This window comes from Pteropus alecto, unplaced genomic scaffold, assembly GCF_000325575.1.
Source record: "Pteropus alecto unplaced genomic scaffold, ASM32557v1 scaffold81, whole genome shotgun sequence".
NCBI classification, from domain to species: domain Eukaryota; kingdom Metazoa; phylum Chordata; class Mammalia; order Chiroptera; family Pteropodidae; genus Pteropus; species Pteropus alecto.
The window spans coordinates 7,724,186-7,745,042 of NW_006433378.1; the positions used below are offsets into that span (position 1 = coordinate 7,724,186).

At 38.3% G+C, this 20,857-nt stretch overlaps 1 protein-coding gene and 1 pseudogene across 3 annotated transcripts in view; both read right to left on the reverse strand.

Annotated features, from left to right (window-relative positions):
• Nucleotides 1-20,857, reverse strand: part of MME (membrane metalloendopeptidase) — an 85,946-nt gene that overhangs the window by 64,599 nt on the left and 490 nt on the right. Inside the window, exons 1-3 of one of the 3 annotated variants that reach the window (XM_015586498.1) lie at nt 20,743-20,857; nt 16,980-17,149; nt 16,231-16,266 (exon numbers count right to left, since the gene is read on the reverse strand). In XM_015586498.1, the coding sequence (XP_015441984.1) occupies nt 16,231-16,266; nt 16,980-17,139 (196 nt within the window). In that variant the 5' untranslated portion in view covers nt 17,140-17,149; nt 20,743-20,857. Of the gene's footprint in view, nt 1-16,230; nt 16,267-16,979; nt 17,150-20,674 lie in introns of all 3 variants that reach the window. The other 2 variants (XM_025044239.1, XM_006908211.2) reach the window with 2 other exon arrangements.
• LOC112476825 lies at nt 5,787-5,905 on the reverse strand (annotated as a pseudogene).

Sequence of the window (20,857 nt, forward strand, 5' to 3'; positions counted from 1 at the left end):
GATTTTTTATTTGGGTTCAGCCAAAGATACGTAATCATAACAATAATGAAGTTAATGTTTGACATGTATCAGTCATGCTAGGTGCTTTTCTAAATTTTTTAACATTTAACTCTATATGTAACTATATTTATGTACCCATTTTAGATGTAGAAATTGAGGGTAAGGAATTCACACCTATAGTCACGTGGTTATTAAGTAGCAAAGTTGAGGTCTGACTTCAAGCAGCCTGGTGGCTAGAGTCTGAGCTCTTCACTATGATGCTGGTTTTAATTCTTTTTCTCCTTTATAATTGCTCTATAAAGTAGGATATATTACCTCTATTTTAAGGAAATCGAGGTACAGGCTGGTTACAGGCTCAAGGTCACCAATATGAATTTAGATTGTGCCCAGGTCTGATTTTAAGTTGATGTGTTTTTTACAGTATCATTCTGCTGTAACTCCAAATAAGAGGAGGGAGAAAATCCAAATTAAATTATACAGAAACCACTGTTTTTGTTGTTGTTGTTTTGGATCTTTTTTTGATGTTCAATTAAAATTTTAATTGCTCCATAATATGAGTAGAGCTACATGAATTTTTCACCTCTCTTGGCTCCAGATTTTAGAACTTGTTGAGATAATCACAGAAATCTTAAGTCTAATGGACCCACAATAATAATCCTTAGCTGGCTCTCCCCAAATGAGTGAAATTCTTCAGCCTCATTTCATAGCCTTTTTAAATAAATGGTTCACAGCCGAGGGGGGATGGACAATCATTTTCCAGTAGGGATTTCTCCAATTTTCACAACCAAAAACATATTCTGCTAATAAATGAAAGCCTTGAAACTGTGTTACAGTTGAATTGAAGTGCCATAAGTCTAAAAATAATTTTTCTTTTTCAGGTCCAATTTGCATTTTAAATCCTAAAAGATTCTTTGCTACTAAAAAGCTATCAGAGGTTAAACTGCAACTTAAATATATCACTTAAAATTAGTTATGAGGGCTATGTGTTGATTATAATGTTAACGGATAATTATGGTCTTTTTTTTTTTTTAAGGAAATATATAGAAGGTCATGAAAAGGCTACATTGTTCCCTTAGTAACTCTCTCAGGTAGATCCCAAGGTTCCCGGACACTGGCAGCTGTCTCTGAAGAAGAAACAATGAGATGACGTATTCATGTTTCTCCCACTTAAACACTTTGTTATTTTAGATCATGTTGTTGAACAAGTATAATCAGACTGACTTCAATAATATGTAATTACTAAGAGCAACTCAAAACCCTTTTGCCTTTGCATCAATTTTGGTTAGGGAGAGGTTCAAAAAGATCACAGCAGGAGGATAAACTGGGTCAACGGTGCTTTTCAAATGCTGCCTAAAATGAAGTCAAGATTGTAAAAAGGCTCTTCTCTAGTGAGTGCTTTTAATTTAGTATGTATTAATAAACCATGAGTTGAGTTGACACAAGGTAGTGCTTGGCTCCATGTGTTTCCATTTTCTAAAGAATAAATATCTCTTTTCTATTATAGAAGGTCCAGAGGATTATGCTAAATCACTGGCCTCCTCCAAAAAGAATTTCACCTGTGGAGCATGAAAAGACTGAAACTTTTCATTTCATTTTGACAAATATTTTTGAGTATCCCTCTATGTCTGACATTATTCGGAACCAAATATACCATTGTGAGAAAAACAGACATAATCCCTACCCTCGCGGAGCTTGCAGGTTTTCTTCTGAAACAAGGCTATTTCTTTCATAATGTACATAAACTCCTATAATGTAACTATATCTAGATATGAAGGGTTGTTATACACAGCTCTCATTTTCAATTCCCCAAATTAGCCAGTATTTAGCTGACAAGTAAAGTTCCTATTTTATATGGAACCTAGAGATAAGGAGTCACTCTCAGTGAGCTTATGCTTGCATGTGGGAGCTGACCAGGAATTTGAATGAGCATGCTACGAATTAAGCCACCAGGGAGAGAGGAGCCTTAGAGGATGATGGTTGAAGAGTAGCAACATTTGCTAAATAGTGGAGTCTAAGAGAAGGAAAGCTTATGGGCTTTATTAAAGGAGACCAGAAATGAGTTATTGAGAAGGGAGAAAGAAGCTCCAAGAGAACTGGAGATGGAAGAGAAAGGCCAGACTAAGGGAGATTTAGTTCTAGGGAGCTGGAAATGCTTACCTGAGTGGGACATTAGTTGAAAATAATCTTTGAAACAGTAAAGAGTGGGGAAGAGAATTACATATAGAAAACGTTTCCTTGCTGACCTAGTTCTAGTTTAGGATGGTAGATTTCACAAGATAAATTAAACAACCGAGAAGAGAATAATTGACTTTACTGCTAGCAAAGGAGATGAATCAGACAGAAAAGGGCTAAAGTTAGGAGCCTTGACAGAGAAATACAGAACTGAGAAATCTGACTTACATAAATGAGACAAAGCCAGATTAATGACACTTGCTGCTGTATTTTGTACCAGGTACCCTGACAAATCACTTTGCTTTGACAACAACCATTATGTACCTCAAGAGAAGGAATCTGAGAATAAATATAAATAATGAATAAAATATTTATTTAATCAACTAATATTTATTGACAATTTGTTATGTGCCATGCACCTTTCTAGTTGCTCTAAACAAAATGGTGAATAAGATAGGAATAATCAAAACTTATATTATAGGGGGAAAAACTAGACATCGGATAACTGACTATAGGTGAGATGTGAGAGTTCTATGTGCAGTGGATAGGGCGGGCTGGGAGTGAAGAAGAAATTAGCTAGGCCAAGGTGGAGGGTAGAGACAGCAATTCGTTCATTCATTTATTCATTCAGCCATTCAACAGATATTTGAGTCGGGTACTGAGCTCTATTCCAGGCAGAGAAGGTGGGTGATGGCCTTGACAAAAGAGGCAACAGAAAGATCATTGGAGTGTAGAGTGGCTCTCTGTGAGTGTGGAGAGGTAGGCCATCCTCTGAAGGAAGGATACAGGATAAATAAAGGATGAAGAGCTAGGTTCTCAAGGTTTCAGCACCCCAGGTGAAGCTGAGCCTGTCTTTGATTGGTGGAAGCAGACATGTGGGAACTAATAAGCAGGGGCTTGGCCTTTGTCACTTTGGCCAGTGAAATGGAGGGATCTGATCATAGGAAAGAGGACTTACTCTTGCCCAGGGCGAAGGAAACAGCCTGCCTCGTCCTAGAAGTCCTCATCATGGCCATCTCCTGGGAACAGCTCTCCCTTTATTCTCAATCTATATTTACGGCTGGTCACAAAGTTCAAAATCATCTCATAATACATGACCTGTCAAGTCAGCTTAGGCTTTCATGAGCCTTAGCTTAGACTAGTTCTCTGCATGAATCCAGACAGAGTTCTTGTGGACTATACATGCTAAGCTGCCCCTGACTTCTGTGAGGTTCACACATCATGGCATCATTTGTATGAACACATGGTCAGGTGAGAGACAGAGCCTTAGACTATCAATAGTGCAATGAGTTATCAGTACGAGATATGTAATTTCTGAGAAATAACTCAAAGTATATTTCCAGGTAACCCACAGAATATAAAAGCAAGGATAATTGTAACTCTCCACCCAAAGCAAGGATTCTAATTTCAACACTTTGCGCAGCAACAGATCCCTAATGGACATTCCAAAATAATCCTTCATTCTCAGTTAGTTAAGTCTTTTTATAGTAACAGATCACCCTCTGTTATTTAAATGCTTTAAAAATCACACGTGCCCTTTATCATAATCTTAAAATATTTTGATACTGGTTTCTTTTTCCTGTTTCTACATTTGAATTAAAAATGATTTTGTTGTTCATTTAAAGTCAGAGAGGCAATATCTGAAAATTCTTGAACTTTCACACATAATTAGATTTTCTTGTATTAAACAAAACAAGACGACTGATTCCTCCCTCCTACGTTTTTAATGTTAATAGGTGTGGTGGCTGGTAGTTGAAGGAAAAGCAAGATCCTTGGCTTTCTGTGTTCGCATACAAAATTAATGAGCTGTTCATTCCTCTGTAAATGAAGAAGCATTTTTCTTCCATATAAAATGTTTGTCATTTACATAAACTGGGCTCAGGTAGAATCAGTTTTAAGCTAGTCCAATGAGATTGAATCTTATCTTACAAGGGATCAGAAACAGAAGCAGCTCCCAGCTAAAAGCAACGGAAAGAAGCTGTATAGAACGAGGCCCCACAGGCAGCTGAGGGTGGTGATCCCAGAAAGTTCTTCAAGGTCTGACAAAAGATGGTGAGGTCAAGAGTAAGTTGGATTTCAGTGCCAGAAGAGGGAGGAAAAGCAGAACCTCAGTGTCCAGAACTGGGGAACAAGCCGAAAATGAGATCTCAGGGGACAAGGTAGGAATCCACTTACTAGAGCTGGAGTCAGAGGCAGGTCACCAGGTGTAAAACTGATTGGATGTGGGGCCAGAGCCATGGACCTTGGCCTTAGTGAGTGCCTGGACCTACAATGGGGCTGATCCTGCAGCATGGGGCGTGCATGGGACTAAACCAGTTTAACTTTTCAAATCTTCCCACTTCTTTTCTTTGTTTAAATTTTATTACCATAGTTGAAATACGTCATGTGACGTTTCATGGCATCTGTTGCTACTATCTTATATTCTCTTTATCTACAGCAACTAGAACAGTGCTCAATAAATATGTGGAGAAGATAGCACTCATGATGCTGGGGAAATCCCCAAACTGCCTGGTTTCATGCCATTTCAAATTATGGCCTTCAGCTTCAACGGGATCATCAATTCTATGGGGCCCTGGTTTGCCTTCGCTTCCATTCCTCACACTGCCTCTTTTCAGGATTCGATACTTTCCTCACTTTTTCTGTCAGCTTACTCCCAGGAGCAGATTTTGCCCGTAACTTGACTGAAAAAATTGAAGTAACTGGACGATGAGCCATGTGGCTTCCTATCCTTCCCAGCCTTTAAACTTAGTATTTGCATCCAAATCATCACTGCCTCATTCCCCTGGTAACAGAGGAAGACGACGTCCTCCTCCATCTTAGAGTAGCCTGCCACCTTTTCTCTGGGTACACCCTTTCTTATATCTATCTCCCAGGAACAAGATCTACACATTTCCCACATTCCACCCGAATCTCACACCTCTTCCGCTCTGCGCTCATTTCCTAGTCAACCTCTCAGCTGCATTTTACTGCACTTTACTGATTTTCCTTCTACCTTCCTGATTCCTCCTCTCCAGTTTCCTTCAAAAATCTTCATTTCCTTCCTGGGGCATCTCAACCACACCACCCATATGCTGATGACTCCTGAATCCTGATCTCCAACCTTGGCTTCCCTGAACTTTAACACATGGAAGACTTAGTGAAGAAGGGCCCGGTTGAAACCCCCATAGCAGAGGCCTCACAGAGTCCCCAGTTTCACTTTTCCTTGCCCTATAGCTTAACAATAGATTGTCTCCATCTGCTTGGAACATCCCTTGCCATAGAAAATTGCCCTGGGACTAATGATTAATACCTTTATGCTTACTGATCACAATCCTTCCGATCTAGCAGTCTTTCCAGACTACTCCCATCTTTGTTCCCGGGTTGCTGACGCCACCAGAGGACCACGCTGCCAGAGGAATGGTTCCGTAAAGCATGACAGACCCTCGGAACTGCCCTGTAGCCCCTGGAGTAGTTCCCAGATTTTCCCTTAAGTACCCTAAGCTGATCTGAGAAAATAAAGCAGTTTTTTTCTTTTTTTTTTTTTTTCTTTTCAGGTGAGGCAACACTTGGTTGACCTCACAGATTGCAAGGATCTTGTCAGCGTACAATCTCTTATTTTTTATTTTTATTTTTTATGCCTACAGCATCTGGTCTTCCTAGATGGTCTCCCATCCAAGTACTAACCAGGCCCAACCCTGCTTAGCTTCCGAGACCAGACGGGATCCGACTTGTTCAGGATAGCATGGCCGTAGACAGTAAGGCAGTTTTTTGAAGGTGTTAACTTGCTGCCTTCTCAGATCACTGGTGCTCTGACAATAAACGCTTATTCTAAATATCCCAACTGCTGTGTCCATCTATTGGCTGAGTGGTGCAGGCAGCATAAGCCCCGGACTCGGCTGCCCTCTGGTTTCATTAGCAGTATCTCAGATCTGCCCTCTTTCAAAAGGAATTTTTCACTGCACTGGCCCCAGCCCATCACCAAACCAGCTTTTGCTCTGTGTTCCCTGGCTCAGTGAAGAGCAACGCTTCACCGCCCAGTTTCCCGGTCCAGAAACTTGAGTTATACTTTACTCACTTCTGTTCTACTACCTCATATACTTAGACAAACACTATGTCTTATGAATTCTACCTTCTAAATGTTTCCTAAATCCATCCATTCTCTCCACCCTGTCACCATTCAAAACCAGGCAAACGTTAGCACTCATCTTCCTGCCTACAGCCAGCCTTTGGTTATAGTCAGTGACCCTTCTCAACAATTCCCATCAGGTCATGCCTGGTTTAAAGCCCCTCCTTCTGTAACTTCCCACTGCTCTTGGTAGAAGTTCCAAACACCTTAACATGGACTACAAGATCCAACTCCTGCTTGTCTCATGTCAAAGGCTCAACACTTCCCCTTCTCACCTCCACCCTCACATCCTCAGACACACCCTCTATGACTCAGCCCTAGAGGTAGTCTTTCAGTTCCTCAATCTTGCCAAGCTCTCCCTCACACCTAGGATGTGAAAATGTTCTTCCTTGGTAGGGGGGTAAATCTTTGCCTCTACTTCATCGGGTCTGAGCTAGATAGCAGGCGAGCTTGAGAATGCTACACTCTGCTTAAAATTCTTTAGGTGCTCCTGTAACACATATATTCATTTTCTATGGACTTTAGGAGCAATGACAATCCTCATAGCATATGACCTAGGCCCCGTTTACTTTTGCAGTCCCGTATCTTGCTGGTTTGGTGCATCCTGTTACACCCCAGTCACCTCGAAGCACTCACAGGTCCTGAACCCACCAAGCCTTCGCTTGCATCTTGCATCCAGCCTATGCACGTGCTGTCTGTCCTCTGCTCCCCTGGTCTGGAAATCCCTGGCTCTCCTTCAGAACTTAGTGGGCAACACTTCTTCTTGAAAATGCTCTCCTGGCCCCATAACGATTGCTCTAGCCGCCCACTCGCATGACTGATCTGGTTTAGGTGCTCTTTTCCCAGGGTGCCTGGTGCACTCTCTGCTTACCTCTTTCAGAGCACTCTCGAAACCATGCGGCGATTTTGTTTATTGATCTGTTATGCTAACCAGACTATCATTTTTCTGAGGTCAGGGGGTACTTTATATCTCAGTTTACATTCCCAGTGACTCGAAAAGTACTTGACATTTAGAAGGAGCTCAATTAATGTTTTTGGGAAAAAAGTGAATAAATTAATGAATAAATGAGGAAAAACGATGTTCTGAAGTCTATGAAAACATTCATGCCTGCATTATACTGGGAAAATTCAAGAGGACAGTTCAGGTTCACCTTCTCCATTATTAGCAGAAAAACAGGCCCAGTGTCTCGCCAGCTCTGACTTAGTTTTCAATGAGTAGCACAGTCTGAAATGTCACCTATTGAAGCAGTCAGTTGGTTGACAATACCTTTTTTTAAAAATGCAAATGTCCAGGTAATTCCTATATACCTTAGTGTAGATTTATTTACCTAAATTGCATTTCTGCCTAACATCTAACAAAGACCACTCCACTGAAGGAACAGGAACTCTGTGTGTCAGGGAGCAGGGAAGGTCTGGCATGGGTATATTTTAAAAGCTTCTCAAAGTATCCTAATAAGCAGCTATAGTTGAGAATCACCATTCTTCAGTGCTTCTCAGACTTTATTGTGCACACTACTCTTTGGGGGACTTTACTAAAAATGCAGCTGCAGGTTCAATACAACTCAGGTGAAGCCTGACAATGTGCATTTTTGCAAGTTCCCAGCTGATGCTGATACTGATGTCGTTGGTCCATGGACCACATTTTTAAATACATGGATCTAGTTATTCTTCTCTTGCTCCAGGCCTCTGGCTTATTTACTTTTAGGGTTACTCAGTGGTAAGGGAAGGACTAACAGCGAGAGTCCGCAAGGATAAGCACAGAGTAGCTACTGCTCAAATCCAGATGTGCCTGTTGGTAGGGTTTGCTTCATAGGAAATATGGAGCCAAAGTGCCCAGTTCTGATTGTGCTCATTTTAACTGATTCGCAGTCTGAAATGTCATCACCTGTGCTAAAATAGAGCACAAAGGTCAAGGAAAATGTTAATAAGGGATGACATATTTTTATCTGAGACTATCTAAAATGTATTAATCTCTTTCTCCTCCTTTCCTTCTTTTGTCCATACTTTTTTTTCTAAAAATATACTGACTGCTTTTTGAGTTTCAATAAATAACTTTAAACCGTGCATTTGTAACATTCATGAAAGAAGATGTTAAATGGAATATACGTTTGGCATTATACCTATGGTGCACTTCCCTGAAGGATGAGTAATATGAAATGGGCTGTCATTAGCCCTTGCTGTTTCTCTGTAAAATGAGACACTTTCAATTCCAATTTTGTAGATAAGGAAAATGAAATGCAGAACGCTAAACCGACTTAATTAAGATCACATACTAACAACACAGGATGTGGCCAAAACTAACATCTTAGTTCTCCTCTGCTAAGTTGGCTTAGTAGAAAAAGAAGCAGTAATCTTTAAAAGATAGCGCCTTAATTATTCGCAACACTCTCATTTCTTTGAAATAAAGTTTACTATTTAACAGTATTTCTCTTGCACGGATCTATTGCTAGAATTTATCTATATTCTACTCATCCAATTATTAACTTACATTGCTCATAAAGGAATTCAAAGTGGCCTTACAGAAATACATAAAATATATTAACTCATACATTCGATGAGAAGGAAAAAAAACAGACAAGAATAATGCTAGTGAATCAAATACATACAAAGAGGTCCTAGAAATTACGGGTTAAAAACAAATTTGAGTTTTGACTTACTAGTAGTCAAAGTGAAAGGGAAACATTCCACAGAACCCGTATGAACAACTAACAATTTTTCCAGAAGCAGGATTATCCCTGGTACTGTTCTCTGGTAGACCTGGCATTCTGACTCAGACTCAGAGATGGCTGGTCCACCTGGCCCTACAATCCCCATCTGTCTCCAACTTCCTCTAAAAGTGAAACCCTAGGACATGCAAATAATGCTTCCAATAGCTAATTCTGAAATAACTTTAACTTCCTAGTTGATTTACTATTCTCTGTAGATTTTTCATCAGCATAACCTTAATATAATCAAACAATAGGTACTCGCTCAAAGTGAGAAGCTTGAGTTATTTAGCAAAGACTTGGAATGCACTGAAAACTATACATACTGTGAAAATGGGGATTAATGGACTCAACGTTTAATAACATATAATCTAGATATAAGATAATTACTTATAAATAGATATTAGAGATGGAAAAGAGGGATGAGAGTGGTTTTATTGTTTTTTAACCATATCATTGAGTAATAATTTGCATACCATAAATAACCCAATGATTTGTAATAAATTTATACAGGTGTGCAACCATCACCATAATCCAATTTTAGAATGTTCCAGAAAGTTCCATTGTGCCCATTTGTAGCAATCTTTTCTCCACCCCCAGCTATTCTCTTTTCTTCTTCTACAATTTTGCCTTTTCTGGAAATTTCATATGAACAGAATTATATAATATGCAGTCTTTTGTGTCTGGCTTATTAGCATAATAGTTTTGAGATTTGCCTATTGTTGCATGTATCATAGTTTGTTCCTTTTTATTGTTGTGTAGTATTCTTATTTATAGCCATACCACATTTTATTTATTCACCTGTTGATGTACATCAGAGTTGTTTCCATGTTTCGGCTACTATGAATAATTCTGTAACAAACAATGACAGAATAAAAGTCCTTGTGAGGACATGTGTTTTTATTTCTCTTAGGTAAGTACCTGGGAGTGGAATTGCTGGGTTATATGAAAAGCATATGTTTAATTTTCATACAAATTGTCAAACCGTTTTCCAAAATGGTTTTTACATTTTGAGCTGGGATGTACTGAAATATTTTACATTCCATCAGCAAATGTATGATGGTTCCATTTTCTCATATCCTCACTAATACCTGGTATTGTCTATCTTTTTTATGATAGCCCTTCTAGTGGGTATAGGGTTCGGAGAGTTTGAACAGAAAGAATTTATTCCAATTTTTGATCAGCCAGAAAGAGGATCAAAACTAGCTTCAACCCCACCTAACTCCCGCCCCCCACTAGGCTCCCCATATCTCCTTTTCTGAATGGGCTCATGGAATGAAATTTTTCAAGATTCAAAGGCTGTGCAACTTTCCTTTTATGATCTTTTAAATTCTCCGCTTTTTAAAATGTCCCTTAAATAATCTATAAATTTTTATCAACTTGAGCTTCATATTATGTTAAAGGCTTATTGGAAAGCACCTTGGATTTGGTGATGAGCAGGACAAAGCAAGGTCCTTTCAAATGCAGAGAGGCCGATTTCCCATATCCCTCACTCCAAAATGTTCAAGGCCAAGCTGGGATCCTCATCCCAGCCTAAATTCCTATTTATATCCACTCTCCTTTACACATAGGTAATTTTTGCAGCTGTAAAACAAACTTAGATTCCAAATAAGCTCACAAGGCATTACTAATTTTCTTTCCCTTTAACCACTTAATTCAACTTATCTATGTTTTCCATACCTTGACCACGCATTTAAAAAAAGATGTTGTTCTACTGTTTAAAAACTACCCAGAAGGTAAGAAAAATATGTTATGTATGTGTGTATACATCACATAATTGACTCCCTTTCTTGGAAAGGATTTGATTGATAGATGCTAATTTTGACTGGAGAATTTTTTAAGCAAATATTGCTATACAAGTGTCAGAAGAATGGTGTCAGGGAAGCTGCCGCAAGCAAATTGCCACATGCCACATTTAAATTAACAAAGGTATGCTTCAGCAGTTTTTCCACTCGGATACCTACTGCATTCTTATTCCCTGAAGGATTTTTTCCAAACTTAATTACGTAATAAAATAGCCTCATCTCCTACTCTGAAAGGTTGTAACTTCGCTGGCAGCCCTCAAGAGTCAGTATGCAGTACTTCCTGTACTTTTCTAGTGCCATTTTTCTTCACAAAGGCTTCTGAGGTGTTAACAGGCAAGAAAGAAGAGACCATGACCCAGAGAGGCAGAGATTTCCCTGTTGCTGTCAAAAGGAGGCCAGCTGGTGCCAAGATACTTTGTATGGGGCATTATTAGGATCAGACTCTTGCAGAAAAGACCAGAAATTTGGAAGTTTCACTTATTTCAAGGTTCATAGCTCAAGCCGCACAAAACCGATAATAAATCAGAATGTGAATATATTTGTCACGCTGAATATATCTTTCAGGTGAGCAGAATACCTCTTTCCTTGTATTAATAATTAAATACTCATCAAAAGTTTAGTTAGTTAGTAGAAAATTAAAGGAAATCAAATTAAATTAAACCTCTGAGGGGTTTCATCCAGGTCTTGATGCTCTGTAGAGCCAACACTGCAGGTGGCCTGGTTCTCTCTTGTGAAGTGTCTAGCTCATGTATCTGGGCTTCTCTATCCACTGGAGAGTTCGGGACTACACTGCTAATATTTGGTCCTTTAGACTCCTCAATTCCATGTTGCATTTGATGTACTAAAATCACTGATGAAGCTGCTCACCGTTTTCAGTTAAGTAACTGGTTTCTGGGTCTAAGCGGTATTTTTTTCTCCTCCTTCTCAGACTAGATTAAATATTTCAACTCTCTGAGAGTCATATTGTCTTTTAGCTTCAAATTCTAGCAGGAGGGGAGGCAATCTGCTCTCATATACTGCACGTACAGGCATAGGGTATTAAAAATTTGACAGACTCCCAGTCTTCTTTGAGGCAACATGGAGAAGTCATGAATATAGGCTCTGGAGCCAAGATGCCTCCTGGGCTAGAATCCTAAACCAAGTTTTTTAATCTGTGAAAAAAGAGTATAATGGTACCTACCTCATAAGGTCATTAAGGGATCAAATGTGTTAGGACACGTTAACTGCTTACAACAGTGCCAGACACTCGAGGGAGTGTAAGCTGTTATTATTCTATTTCATTGTCTTCCGTTTTTATTTTATTATATGTTATTATTCTATTATTATTCTCTTGTATGCTATTGTTATATTTCTCTATTAATCTATTTAATATTCCTTCCCTATTCTGTATCTTACACACCTTAATTTAGTAATAAAACAGCAACTTGGCAGGAAACTGTGTGTGTGTGTGTGTGTGTGTGTGTGTGTGTGTGTGTGTGTTTTCTTTCTCCAGTGTTTGTATATTCTAAATAACACCAGCTGGCTAGAAATACCCTCTGGTGTGTGTGTGTGTGTGTGTGTGTGTTTTAATTCTTCAAAGATAGTCTTAAAGGAACTATAAAAGGTGCATTATTAGTTCTCTATTGCCACTATAGCAAATCACCATAAACTTAGTGGCTTAAAACAACACAAGTCTATTATCTTATAGTTCTGGAGGTCAGAAGTCTAAAAAGGGCCAACAAGGCCGTGTTCCTTCTGGATGCTCTGGGGAGAACCATTTCTTTCTCTTTCCAGCTTCTAGAGGCTACACACATCCCTTGCCTCGTGGCCACATCACAGCAGCCTCTGCTTCCTTTGCTTCTGTTATCACATCTCTTTCTCTGATTGTGACCCTCCTGCTCCCGTCCCCTTATAATATATATGTGACTGCACAATACCGCCCAGATAATTCAGAATAATACCTCATTTAGAGACTCTTAATTTAATCACATTTGCAAAGTCCCTTCTGTCTATAAGGTGACATATTCACAGGATCCAGGGATAGGATGTGGACATCTTTAGGGAGGCATTATTTTGCCTACCACAAAGAGAAAAGCACTGGATGATCTCTTGAGATCATTTCAGCCAGTGGTACCCAAACAGGTGATTATGCTGCACCAGGGGACATCTGACAATGTCTGGAGACATTTTTGGTTGTTACAACTGGGAGGAGGGTGTTACAAGGCATCTAGTGGGTAGAAGCCAGGGACAGGGCTACACATCCAATAATGCATCAGACAGCCACCTCTCCCCAGGAAAGAATGATCCAGCCCCAAATGTTGATAATGATGAGGCTGAGAACCCATGATGGAAAGCATATGAGAGTCATCGAAATCTTCTGAGTTAGTAAGGATGCGATGCAATGGGAGCTAGTTTCAGGATTTACATTCACATGGAGAAGTTTGAGAAATCACATACAAACTCTTTAACTCCATGTTTTTAACAATTTTATATGGTAAATAAGAGATGAATACTGCTCATACTTTAATAGTAGGGTTTTGTACACTGCCTTAATTTGTTACTTGTTAAGTAGTGTTTGTTTTAAGTCTTTTGTAATCTTTCATACTGCTGCATTTCATATATAGATAAGTTAATTCAAAGTGTTTATTAAAACATCATTTTATGTATATTATGAATATTTACATTCACAGATGCTCAGATTTAAGCGCCTAATGCCAATTTCAAGGTGACCCACAGGCTTCTGCAATATTTTATTTTTGCCTTGGTATGGCCTGATTTCTATCCCTTGACTTCACAGGATCCAAGTGAGAAGTACAATTACCATGATATTCCCTTCCACAGAGAAAAAGATTTCCTTAGAACCAGCTTTCACTTAAAGTAAGCACCTTGGGTATAAGTTCCCAATTCTGAAGCATTTCTGTGCTCAGGTTTCAATTCTCCCATTCTTTTAAAGTTAATTTACAGAATTGCTAGCAGGAGACGTTATATGTTTTTCAACATCTTTGTTTCCCATCTTCCTTTTCCTTCCCATTCATTCCACTCTTCTCATTCTCTCCCTTTCTTTATTACTTTCTTTCTGTCCACAATTTCTCCTAGAGTTTCCTTAATTTACAGCAACTTCTAAAAGCAATAGTTGTATTTTCTGTGGCAGAAAAGATTTCTTAACAAGCAGAGGACTGCGTGTGTGCACTTGGGTGTCAAGACAGTATCCATAAAGATGAGTGTCAACTTTATTTTCTTCATCCAGGAAGAATAATAACTATGAGTTATGAAAGTATTCTAACAGATTCTGAACCAACAGAGCAGAATGAAGAAAAACACAAAACTATTCAGCAACTTTGTTTACCACTGAAGCTATTTCTATTGTATACATTTCTCTGCCAAGATACGGTTCAGGGAGAAAACAGAAAGAGAAAAAGAGTAAGAGAGAGAAGAGACTGTGTGAAAGAGAACCTATAGATTATGATATTTAAGAGACATGCCAAGTGTTTTTGAAGGACTTAGAAACTTAGAGATAATAAGAGGTCAATACATAAATGGAAGTTTCTCAAAACAAGATAGGTGTGAGCCTAGACAAGGGCAGCTGGTACAGAGAAAGGACAGGGAGGACTTGGGGATAGAGCAAATGGTAACTTTGACAACTTGGGCACATAACAACTCTGGCACAGGGACTCTGAACATCTTCCAGCCAAGGCCCCTATACAACCATTTCCCTGGGGAATAAACTTCTTTTGTTTCTGGGAAAGCCCATGATGGGAAAGTGCCTGCTATTATCTTGCTGATATTCCAATCAGGTCTCCTTCAAGACATGTTGTGTCTCAGAAGTACAGCTAGTGAACTTAAGCTGCAGGGGGACAATCATCATCCTCCTCCGCATCATCATCCTCATCCTCATCCTCCTCCTCATCAAAAAACAATACAGAAAAGCAAAGGGCACATATTTGGAATATTAGACTATAACCTAAAATCCCAAGAATATTTTGTCATCATTATTTTGCCAAGTTCAGTTCATAACAAAAAACACAGTTAAAAATATCTGACAGAAAATGTTTAAAAATCATTTGGGACAGGTTCGTTCTTGGAAGGAAGTTTAGAATCTCTTGTCAAATGGCATTAATATTGTGCTCATAACCAAGTGCTGTGCCCAGCTACACCCTTCTTTTCCTTGCCTAAATGATCTTTTTTTATTTTTCACCATATTCTCATGAATGTGACTTCTGTAACTCCATACACTTCTCTGTTCCATTCTCTGACTTTTCTTTTCCTTCTGCTCTAGTTTTTGATGTCCTCTTAAGTTCAGCCATTATACCTTTTCTTTTCTCCTTTTGGGAACTCGAATTTTCCCAAGGCTTCACCTTTTACGCCTTGGGCTGACAGATCCTAAACCTACCCCTTGAGAGATTCTGAAATACCCCATCACTACCTTCTCATTGTCTATCCCCACTTGGATGTTACCCCTGGCTTACACTCAACATGTTCAAATCCATAGTAGTCACATCCCTCCCTAATACAAACCTACCTCCTAACTTCTCATTTTTTGCACTGCTGCTATTCTCCTGCATCCCTTAGGTTTTAAAAGTGGGTATCATTTCCAAATTATTCATATCCTTCAATTAGCAAGTCAATTCTATTGAGCCACCCAATTCTCCCTTCACGTTGTCCCACAGCTCTCTCATCCCACCACAGGCTGACCTCAGCTCACACCTGAATTATAGCAACAGCCCCTACCTGCCCACTCTCCCTGGCTTATCACCTCCCATTCAATTCACTCAGCCTACCATTCCCAGAATCATCTTTCAACTTTTGTTTTATTGAGTGATCTCTTCAGGACAGTATCCATTTCTTTGTTATTACGACATTAAAGCTAAACATGGATTTTCAATGCTCTCAGTAATGTGCCCCTACCTATAAGTTTACAATTTTACTGCTTCTCAATATGATTTATTCCTATTGTTCTTTGTCCTTGTTTGAAATTCCCTCTTCTATTCCACCACTTCCAAAACCTAGCTCTGCTTCAAGGCCCCTCTCAAATCTCAACTTCTCCATGTAGCCTAAATGATGACATGTCACTCCTTTCCTAGTTTTTATCCCTCTAATGATTTGCATGGAGAAATTTAATACTGAATGATATGATTCTCACTATTTCATACATGCTGAGTTTTTTCTCCAACTACATGGCAAGCTCCATAAAGCTAGCAAGATAGTTCTCTATCACCCTACCATGCACACCAAGGCTGAATAGGGGAATTCCTTTTTAGAATAAACAAGTCAATTAATCTACTACTTAAATATATTTTTATTTTGTTGGCTGTAAATAAGTGATCCATAATGAAAAAGCATAAAGAAAACAAATTTAGACATATATCTATTAGCATTTGATTTTTAAATGTTTTTCATCAATTATAAAACTATTAAATTGAAAAACCATCAATTATAAAACTATTAAATTGAAAAACCTTCTTACCTGATTTTATGCAGTCTGATGATTTGCAAATACCATCTAGAAAAAGGAGGGTATATGCATAAATGTTTGCAATACACATTTTCTAATTTCTCTGTCTTTTGTTCTTCCAAAAGCTGCCAATTAATTAATTCCTTAAACCAATAACTAAACCTGAGCATTATATATCATTGCCAATACTTAAGAGAAAATATAGAGAAACGAAATAGGAAAATCCTAAATTTAAAATTTTTATTATGAAGAAAGTGTATTTATTATATCATCTCTACTCACTAAGCCCTAGGTCTTTTAAATTAAAATTATCAGTTGTGTTAGTCTGCTAATTATGTTTTTTTGCCATTAAGGAACCAATCTTTTCTAATCCTTATTGTGAAAAACTTCTAAGACTCAAATTAGACCTCTTAAATTTCTGTGAAGCCCTTTAGAATTTCAATGACACAGCAAAATTTGACTAATTGAAGTTGGCTATAACATTGTGTATACTTTAATCAAATAAAATTATACATTGGAATCCTCATAAAGTAAGCATAAGTGCACTAAGTATACTTGGCAATTAATAACTTAGCTCAAACATAAAAGACATTGTACTTTAGTCAAAGTTAACTGTTTTGACATATCGATGTCACACTTTATAAATGAATCTTTATAGCACTATCTTTAATTGTCTTTCTCCTTAACACGTTCGTTTGGTAGATGGGAAAAGCACCACTCTCTTCTTCATTTATGTGTGCACAGGTGTGGGAGGAACTCACCGTCATAGGTTGCATAGAGTCCTATCATTGTCACAGCAATGATGGTGAGGAGCAGGACAAGGACAGAGAGACTGATCTCCAGCGGTGTCCATCGCTGTTTCTTCTTTGGCTTTGGAGTGTTGATATCAGTTATATCCATCTGACTTTCTGATCTGCCCATCACCTAAAATCTGCAAAAAATTTAAAATTTTTAAAAATTCTAATAAATTAATAAACACAGAGAAAAAGAAATATATATACAATTTTCCAAATGCTAGATGCAGCTGAATAAAGGTAAAAGGATAATTTATATTAAATAAGAAATAAAAAAATTTTTGTCAAAAGTCAAATTTTTGATTCTGACAGAGAAGAATATAGAGCCAGATGAATCCGACAGGTCCTGATCACAACTTTTTGCTTTTGTTTTTTTGTTTTTTGATATGCCTCAGAAGATCCAAGCAAAATTAGACAAGTAAACTCAGTTAAATACTCACGTAGGATTCCTTCAGCAGTTCATAAGCAAATAATTGCTGTACCATCATTAAAGAAAGTTTAAACTCACCCCTTTGAACTTTGGACAAGGTCGAAGGTGAATTTATATCTTGTTCTGGTGGCTTTCTTTATAAGCTTAGAAATCAATGACTAACACTTTGAGATTTTGACTAAGCAATAATTTGAAATAGAAATACATAAAAACAAAAATGAACAAACACTTGTGATGGTTTATTTTAGTCTTAAGAACAACTTTTGATTTTGCAGTTCAAAACTATGACTACTGCTGATATGGGTATCTAGTAACTGGTTAACATTCTGAAAATGGTCACTCGTAAGACCAAAGATTTACCTTCAGAGATGAAAGATATTAATTACGTTCTCTTTGTGCAACTGAAGAAGAAAAAAATATGTGATTTAAAACTTCTAGCAGGTCAGGGTAATAATGGTTAAGATGTTTAACTTGTATGTACATTAATATTAATACTTCTACTAATAATAGCTGACATTTGAGTACTTCTCATGTGTCAGTCACAGTTCTTTGTGCTTCACAAGTAATAATTCATTTAATCTTTGTAAGGTGAATATTAATATTTCAATTCTATATCTTAGGAAACTGGGGTACAGAAAAGTCAAGTAATTTGCCTAAAGCTATACAACTAGTAAATGTCCTTTATAAAAAATATATTTGGTCACCGTTTGAAATAAAATTGTATGATCATACAATAAAAGCCACTTTAGATCTTACTGCATAAATTTAGGAGGGGAATTTAGGAGATATAAACCTAAATATTCAATTTCATTGTTTCTTTTAGAGGCCTATTGATTCTCTGTGGGCCATCCACCAAGCACAGACAACTTCAATTTTTCTGCAAGACTGTAGAAAAACACATTATAAACTAACAGATTGGCTTTGTATAGGTTGATACAAATTAAGCATATAATTTAGTTCCTAGATGAAGTGACTGCTCAGAAATGCTCTAACAGTTAAAGATCTGTGTTGAATACACAAAATTCCCAGCGGGTGTGTTTTGTGGAAACTGAGGCACAGGATAAAGTAGAAACAGAGTCTATATCTGAAGTGTGGCCGAGGAGATCCAGCAGATAACTAGGAATTTAATCTCCCTGGTGAGTTATTAATAAGTGAACCACAAACGGACTTTAAAGTTCTGGATACAAAGTCTTAAGTATGCTGTCCCCTTGATTACATGAGGCTATAACCGAGGACGGACTAGCAAATAAAAACATTTTATTAGACCATGAAAACCATGTCTGCTCAATAACAGTGGAATGTAATGTACCTGAATGTTAAAATGTCTTCCTTAATGGTTACGTAACTCATGTTGGCTTAGTCTCACAACCCCTGGGGTTATGATATGGAATTGCATTGATTGTAGTCCTTGTAGTTTTAATAGGGGTGGTGGTTGGGGAAAGAAAAGATGGGAACAAATTTAATACTTGGACAACATACAGAGAGATAAATAATAAAAGGAATAATTTTCCTAGTTCCCCTAGAAGAAGTAGAGACTGACCTAAAAACATCTGAATATTAATCACATTTGTACAAATATTTCCTTTTATTGAGTATTTCTTCTCTTGCTCTAACAATATTTCGGAAGACAATCTAAAGAAACATTTCCCTGGGATAATATAAGCCAATTCTCTTTTTAGTTCTTTCCTAGAAACAACCATCAGTTTCTACAGTAAACTTAGGATCAGGAAGCAGAGCAGCCACGGGGTTAAATTAAAGGTGCTCTTAAGCATCACTAGGCTTTTGCAGGAAATCTTCTGGGCTCTTAATAGTTCTGCACCTAAGGCTGCAGCTGCAGAAATTGTTATAAGGCACGAAGTCAGTGACTGAAGCTGTTTAGTCCTTTTACGTATGTCAAACAAATATCATCTTTGCATCATCTGCGAAACTACCTACATCCTTAACATTTCACCTGAACTGAGATACCTTAGAAAGCTTAAACCAAAAATAGACACTTCCACAGAAGAAGAGAATAGAGAATGAGGAGATCTAAACCAAAAGAACCTTGCAAAGTTCAGCTTGAAAACATCACTGAAAGAATAAATGATTATTTTTGCTTAAGCAGAAGCTGAATTTCAAAGTAATATAAAGCAGCAATGCTTACACACCAGTTGAGTATACACGTAACTTTATCACACAGTCAAGTCAAAGAACCTACAGCATAACTAGTTTGCTAAAAGGAAGTTTATAAACCTAAGCAGTTTTCATCTTCACAGCAGATTACTACTACATTAACATTTCGAGGAGTGCCTGAGGATACCCTATGCAATTAGTTTGTATTATGGAAACTGAGGCACAGGAAGCAGGAGAAACAGGTTTTATATTTAGCCTGGAGCTGGAGAAGCTGAGGAGGCAGGTACTCAAGAGAAATCATCTTGTTTTCTCCTTTGTAAATGTTTGCTGGGCCGGTAATATGGAGTTCTGGACACAGTGTTCCAACCACATTACTCCCAGATGCAGTATAGCCGGACAACGAAAAGTCGCAGCATCATACAAGGAAAGTCACAGCATCGAATCCTAGAAACTATCAGACAATTGTTTTAAAGTGCTCGAACCCAGCAATAATGCAGCAGAACTGAAGAAGCTACACGCCTTCACAGCTGATTTTTGGATTAGGAGTCCCAAAACGCTGACACTGTAAATCAGGTACTACTTTTCAGTTTAATAAAATTATCATTTGCATCATATGGGGGGATGGGGGGTGGACAGACTTGACCAAGTGGCTAAAGAGGAATGTTAGGCTGCAATTACCCTTATTTTCAAATAATGCAAATAGATTGAGACCGATTAAGTGAGCAAACTTTCATCTACAAAAGAACACTCTACCTTTACTCCTGCCAACCAACCCTTGTGTGATATAAGTATGTTAACTGCATAAATTATATAATAGGAAACTAAGATTCTAAGCAAGATGAAAAGGTTCGAGATAATGACAAGATCTTCAGGTCAGGAAAAGTAAAAATAGAAGAGAGTTACAAATGAGAAAATCTGACAGAAATCAATATGAAAACAAACCAGCTTAAAATAAAATAATAAAATAAAATAAATAAAATAAAATAAAAAGCTGCGTCTGTACAGCGGAATGGCAAACTCCCACCCCCAAATCAGCCCCGCTGCAATTAGGTAGCTCTGATGTTGGTAATAAAACCTAACTCCCTCAGGCAGGGGCTTGCAGGGAGCTATGGAAATGAACCTGAAGAGTCGCCCTGACCGCATTTCACAGCCCTGCTCCAGGTCACCCTCTCGGCCCCTTTCCTTCACTCTCCAGGTCCCAGCTGCGGCTCTTTCACCGGGCACGCCTCCCTTGCCCACGGCCTCGGGGTCCCGGGCGCCCGGATCGCGCCGGACCTGAGCCGCTGACCTTGCGCGGCGCGCC